The sequence below is a fragment of the Ostrea edulis genome, chromosome 1 (assembly GCF_947568905.1).
Source record: "Ostrea edulis chromosome 1, xbOstEdul1.1, whole genome shotgun sequence".
In the NCBI taxonomy this organism is placed as follows: Eukaryota; Metazoa; Mollusca; class Bivalvia; order Ostreida; family Ostreidae; genus Ostrea; species Ostrea edulis.
In genome coordinates this window covers 312386-318385 of record NC_079164.1, presented here as the reverse complement: position 1 = coordinate 318385, position 6000 = coordinate 312386, and the positions used below count along the sequence as shown (strand labels likewise).

The 6000-nt window shown below is 35.4% G+C and overlaps 1 protein-coding gene across 1 annotated transcript in view; it reads right to left on the bottom strand.

The window, feature by feature from the left end:
- Nucleotides 1-208: 208 nt before the first annotated feature.
- LOC125664568 (uncharacterized) overlaps nt 209-6000 on the bottom strand; it is a 60976-nt gene continuing 55184 nt past the window's right edge. Inside the window, exon 9 of the mRNA XM_056152815.1 lies at nt 209-601. Within this exon, the coding sequence (XP_056008790.1) occupies nt 527-601 (75 nt within the window). The 3' untranslated portion in view covers nt 209-526. The remainder of the gene's footprint in view (nt 602-6000) is intronic.

Sequence of the window (6000 nt, the reverse complement as noted above, 5' to 3'; positions counted from 1 at the left end):
GGCAAACACGGACCTTTGGATATACCAGGGTTGGGATTAGGTGCGTAGGAGGAGTAAGCATCCCGTGTCGACCGGTCACACCCGCCGTACACCCCACATCCAAACAAGGCAAACGGAGCAATCCGTAGTCGGACTCAGTGTGCCAAGAACGGTATAACAATAGTCACGGATTACTGTGCTTGAATGTGATAATATAAAACAAGATTAACAATATCACACATTTATTTTTATTAACATCTGCTGTGACACGGGACCTCGGTTTTTGCAGTCTCATCCGAAGGACCGTCCCATTCCACCCCATTTAGTGGCCTCTTTCGAGAAGCAAGGGATACTGAGGACCTCTTCTAACCCGGATCCCCACGGGATTAGATTAATGTGTTTTAATGTGATAATTTAAAACAAGATTAACAATGTCATCGATTTAACATGAAATGAAAATAGATGTAGTTCGTTTCTTTATCCTGTTTTCCGGTACCACATGATGTGTTGATTGCCCTAGATTTGGCATCTGTCCTTGATACTGTTGTCAACTCTCCTGCTGGCTGATGTATTGAGAGTATACGTGGACACACACCACATCAATATTCATGCTCCTCAACTGCTGAAATGTTAGTTACTACAATTGTACTTGTTGGTACAAGCTGTATGCTAGGACTTACCAAGGTAAAGTGCATACTAAATATACACTAAATATATATACACATACAAGTTGTCAGGTTGAATTCTTACTTTAAATTCTCCATGGACACTATATAATGTAATAGAATATATGTTACTTTATATTATATATTACATAGACGACATTTTACACAATACTTTCAAAGAACTACCCATAATAATTATGGCATATATGCTTCACGTCAGCACTAACGTACAAGTGTTCAAACAAAAATTAAACCAGCATTAAACATACACCTTTTGAAGCATAAAGTACAAATAACGGTACTTGGAAGCTTTAGAACCATTTCAACAAAGAAAATACGTTTAAAGACCCAAATAAAATACCGTACGGTTTCTTTACGGATCACTGAATGTGGGCGGAGTTCATCTATAGTCATTGTTATCTACCTGGAATTTACCTAGCCAAGAGATCAGGGTGCTGTGTATACTTTTGATGTGCACATGAAGGGTCACAGGGCCGTTTGTAGTGCTTCTGTGGTCATAGTGTTTGTATAATATTTGTATCCCTATGGCGAGATGACACACAGTCTACACCATCCCTCTGTCTCTCTTTTCCTTTACGTCATTGGCTCAAAGAATAATTTCTTTTATAAATATAGAAATATCATAGATTGATAATATAAATTATTTCAATAAGTTACAAGTTTTAGAAATGAATGGGCAAATTATTGTTTGATTTCTGATTATGTAATTTATAATACATGTGTATAGAGGGTGAAATTACTATTACATGTATATCAAAATTGCGTTGTTCAGGGGTGTTTTTAAAAACAATTGAATCACGAGAAAATAGCAGTTGTGGACAGGTCAATGCTATCAAAACTCTAGAATATAGGGCTTCCTCAAGATCTAGAGAATGGTAGTAGGTACTGGTCGTTATTGTTATTAAGCACCTCTCTGGGGTGCCTCCATACCACAGTCTACAGATGTCACTCCACCTGAGATCTATTGTTAAATGTTTGATTGACAGACGACTAACAATTTGGGGGTGTTAACTTAAAGTTGGGTCTTTAAATTAGCTCCTGAGTTTTCGAGCACAATTGAGCAGGATGCTACAACTAAGTATTTACTGGTTCAATACTGATCCCATTGGTGCAAATATATTACGCATCTATTACCGAGACCCATTCAGTTGAAAAAATTGGTGTCATTTCAAAGTTTGGAAGGGTTTGGTTGAAATTATATTTTGTGGCGGAATGATTCATTAATCAAAAAGTTCTAAATCTGCATGATATTACAGTTGCTGTTTCATCCAATGTATCGTCTATTCTTATCCTACTATACGTTATTTCAGTTTTATTTTATTTTTATGATTCATGATACATGTAGTTGAGACTTTGAACTAGTTCAACTGTATATATGAACTTCATATGATATATGATATACATGTATATGAACTTCATGTGATATATGATATACATGTATATGAAATTCATGTGATATATGATATACATGTATATGAACTTTATGTGATATATGATATGTATGAATTTCAGCGTGGCTCTAATGTTTTCCCTTGACAATCTGTATGACCCCGACCTCACATTTCTTGAATCTTCCTCATTTTCTTCTACCATGAAGGTTTTCATTGATATATTCTTCCAATCATACTAAGTTGTAATGATAATGTCTGGGTACTCTGAGGACACTGAGTGACATGAATATGGTATTACAGTGTTACTTGTACAACCATCATTTTCTGCTTGAATGACTTCATAGTCAGAAAGCTGATCAGGTCTGCTTTAAGTAGAAGTGGTAATCAGACCAAAAATTCACTCAGCCTGTTAGGGTGATGAGTTGCACACTCCAGTGCTTAGTGTGACCTACATTCTCTGCTTGATTGACTTTGATCAGAAGTTTGGTATAAATCAATGCAAAGTGGGATTTAAATCACACTTAATGTCAGGATGTCTGTATTCTGTTACATGTAAACACTTTCTACTCCATCAGATTATGTCAGGATGTCTGTATTCTGTTACATGTAAACACTTTATACTCCATCAGATTAGGTCAGGATGTTTACATTCTGTTACACGTAAACACTTTCTACTCCATCAGATTAGGTCAGAATATCTGTATTCTGTTACAAGACAGCTGTCACCCACTAGGGGACTTTCATGCACAAACTGCCTTGAGATGCTTCATCTGCAGTTGGTGTTTCATTGACTCAGGACAAGGACTGGCTTTTTTTCTCACCTTATGAGAACCAAACTAAAGTTACACATATGACACATCTTGAGGTGTTTCTTCCATTCAATAGTCAGGATGCTGCTGATGTGTTTTGATGACTCTCTTTAATGACAGCTTGTAAGTCTTTTCTCACCCGATGACAAATACAACACAAACTCACACGGAGCCTACATTTCGTGCTTCATTGAATCTGATAAACGAATATGAACAATATTCCCAATGTTTACACTCTCCATAATGTGATTTTGTCTATTGCCATGTTAGTACAGGGTATCTGTACAGTGTGAAATGAAATCGAAATGAAATCTACCGAAGCGAAAGGAAACAGATTGTAAAACCGAACTCTTTTAATTATGATAATTAAAAATGGGGAGTAAGCACAAAGTACATATCCGAAGATGATTAAATCATGAATACCAGTTTTGGATCTAGAAATTTCAGAATGGAGGTATACATTCTCACAGGTCAGAGGTCTGGGGAAACACATTAAATGAGGGGTGGGGCCGGGTCACTGGCATTGGATCCGCTTTTGGGCATAAATACATATGTTTCAGTATTTTTTGCTCTAAAGACAAATCTATGTATACATGTGGATATTGTGTATTTGTACGTAGTATATCAAACGGTGGATTCTGAGTATGTTTTTCCTTTCTCTTTGTAATATCTGCTTCACTTGTTCATAAGCCTTTTGATTTTACAAAATGCTGACCTCCTCCTGATTTTATTGCAATAATATTTTCCGTTTTATGTGTCGTTTTCAATTCCCCATTTTAGCAACACCCCAAATATATAGAGTTATATTTAGACTTACTGTATATCCATAATAATTTTTGATAATACATGTATATATATCTTGCCAAATTGCATTCATATAATATTGTATACTATTTTTTTTTCCATTATTGAAAGTACTCACACCTCAGAAGTTAGATATAGAATAAGAGGTTAAACGTCTTCCTGCTAGATATAGAATAAGAGGTTAAACGTCTTACTGTTAGATATAGAATAAGAAGTTAAACGTCTTACTGTTAGATATAGAATAAGAGGTTAAACGTCTTACTGTTAAATATAGAATAAGAGGTTAAACGTCTTCCTGCTAGATATAGAATAATTAAGAGGTTAAACGTCTTACTGTTAGATATAGAATAATTAAGAGGTTAAACGTCTTCCTGCTAGATATAGAATAAGAGGTTAAACGTCTTCCTGTTAGATATAGAATAAGAGGTTAGATGTCTTACTGTTAGATATAGAATAATTAAGAGGTTAAACGTCTTCCTGCTTTAAACTTTCCCATACACCAGCTTCTTCAAACAATGTTTGATGTTAACCGATGGACTGCTTAAAAATATGTCAGTCAACCCGAAAAATGACATAAACATTTACATGTATATGTGGTAACTTTCACAGGGACCTGAGATACATATAATGTACCACTTTTTATTATCATTGATTACACAGTTCGGTTCTACAATCTGTTTTGTTTCGATAAGTTTCGTTTTACAGGTGCCCTGTTATTGCAAGGTTAACACAAAGGTGTCTCCTGATTATGTAGTGGGTCAAATAATTTAGTTTACCTCAGACCATATTAACTGGAATTATGAAATTGCTCTGAGCAATAATTCTGTCACACTGGTATTATAGATTTACAAGACTGCTCAAAAGTTATTTAGAAAAGAATAATGGTCTTCAATAGAAATTCATTTTTTGATATGTACCCAGTTTTGGATGTACCCCAGGGAGGATACTACATTTGTTTTAACCCCATCCATACTTACATATACAAGTAATTCACAGTCTGTGTTTGTTGTTATATTGTGTGTGGGCATGATTTTTAGGTTGGACATTCCTGCACAGCTTGAGAAAACTCAACGCAGGGTAGAAAGAGTTGTCTCTCTTTGACAAGTCAATTTTAAGATCTCAGTACTGTGGAAGTATAATATACTCTTACTAGAATGTGACCTCATAGTCACTGTTACCATATAAACTAACCACACACAAATTAGCAGTAAGCCAGGCTAACTTTTCGGGCAGCCGAGCGTTTAATTAATAAACAAAACTATACAATGATTATAAATTATAGCAAATGCAATATTGCATAAAATGAAATACAGTTTATTAAACATATAGCGTTTACCCTGATCAAAAACATTACTAACCGCCCAGAAAAAAACATAGATAAAAAAGGATTATAAAAAAAACTTTGGAAATCTGTGTCCACACGCCGGTGTTAATAATGTCTAGGGAGTTAATACTGGACGTGTATTTTTTAGCTGTAATTTATTAATAAAAGTACTATTCAATAATGTGGAAAATAAGGTGCGTCTGACACCGTGAAAGCGCTGACTTAGAATGACTATTGTTAACCTTCTCTACCTTGATATCTCTGTAACTCTATTTGATTGGTCATCCTATGACCACCCTGCGTATCATTACACCAATACATTCGAACACGCTTCTATCATACAATGTTTTCCCGCTATTCTGCGAAACGCGGGAAAACTTTATTCTCTTAATCCGGTGAAGAATAATATCATGGCTTATATAATAATATTTTTTCAAAGCACTAAACCATTTCTTAATACTTTGATTTTAATTGGTAGATGCAATTTGATAGGCTGATCACAAAATTTTTATTGTAAAACCCATGAAAGATACCTTGTTATGGGGACATGTCACCATGGCAACCTAAGCCAGCCGTCCTCGTTTGCCGTGCGTGAACAATTGAACATTTTTAACTTCTTCTTAATAACTACCAGTCCAATTCTTTTCAAATTTGGTATGAAGCATCATTGGGACAAGAGGGACACACATTGTAAAAATTTCAGGACTCCAGCACCCCTGGGGCCCTAGGGGCGGGGCAAAAACTGCCCCAAATTGACCAATTTTCAAAAATCTTCTCAAGAATCACACACATGTAAGAGAAACTAAATGCATAGTGATGTAGAGCAGGAAGGCCTCTACCCAAATTGTAAATTTCATGATCCCCGGGGTAGGGGTTCTGACCCAAGGGCGGGGCCAAACTTGTTATATAGTGTTTATGTGTAAAACACTTAAAGTACATCTTCTTTACTAAATTGAAAGTAAATAGATATTTAGAAAGAACAGGTAGTCCTTTACCAAAATTGTAAA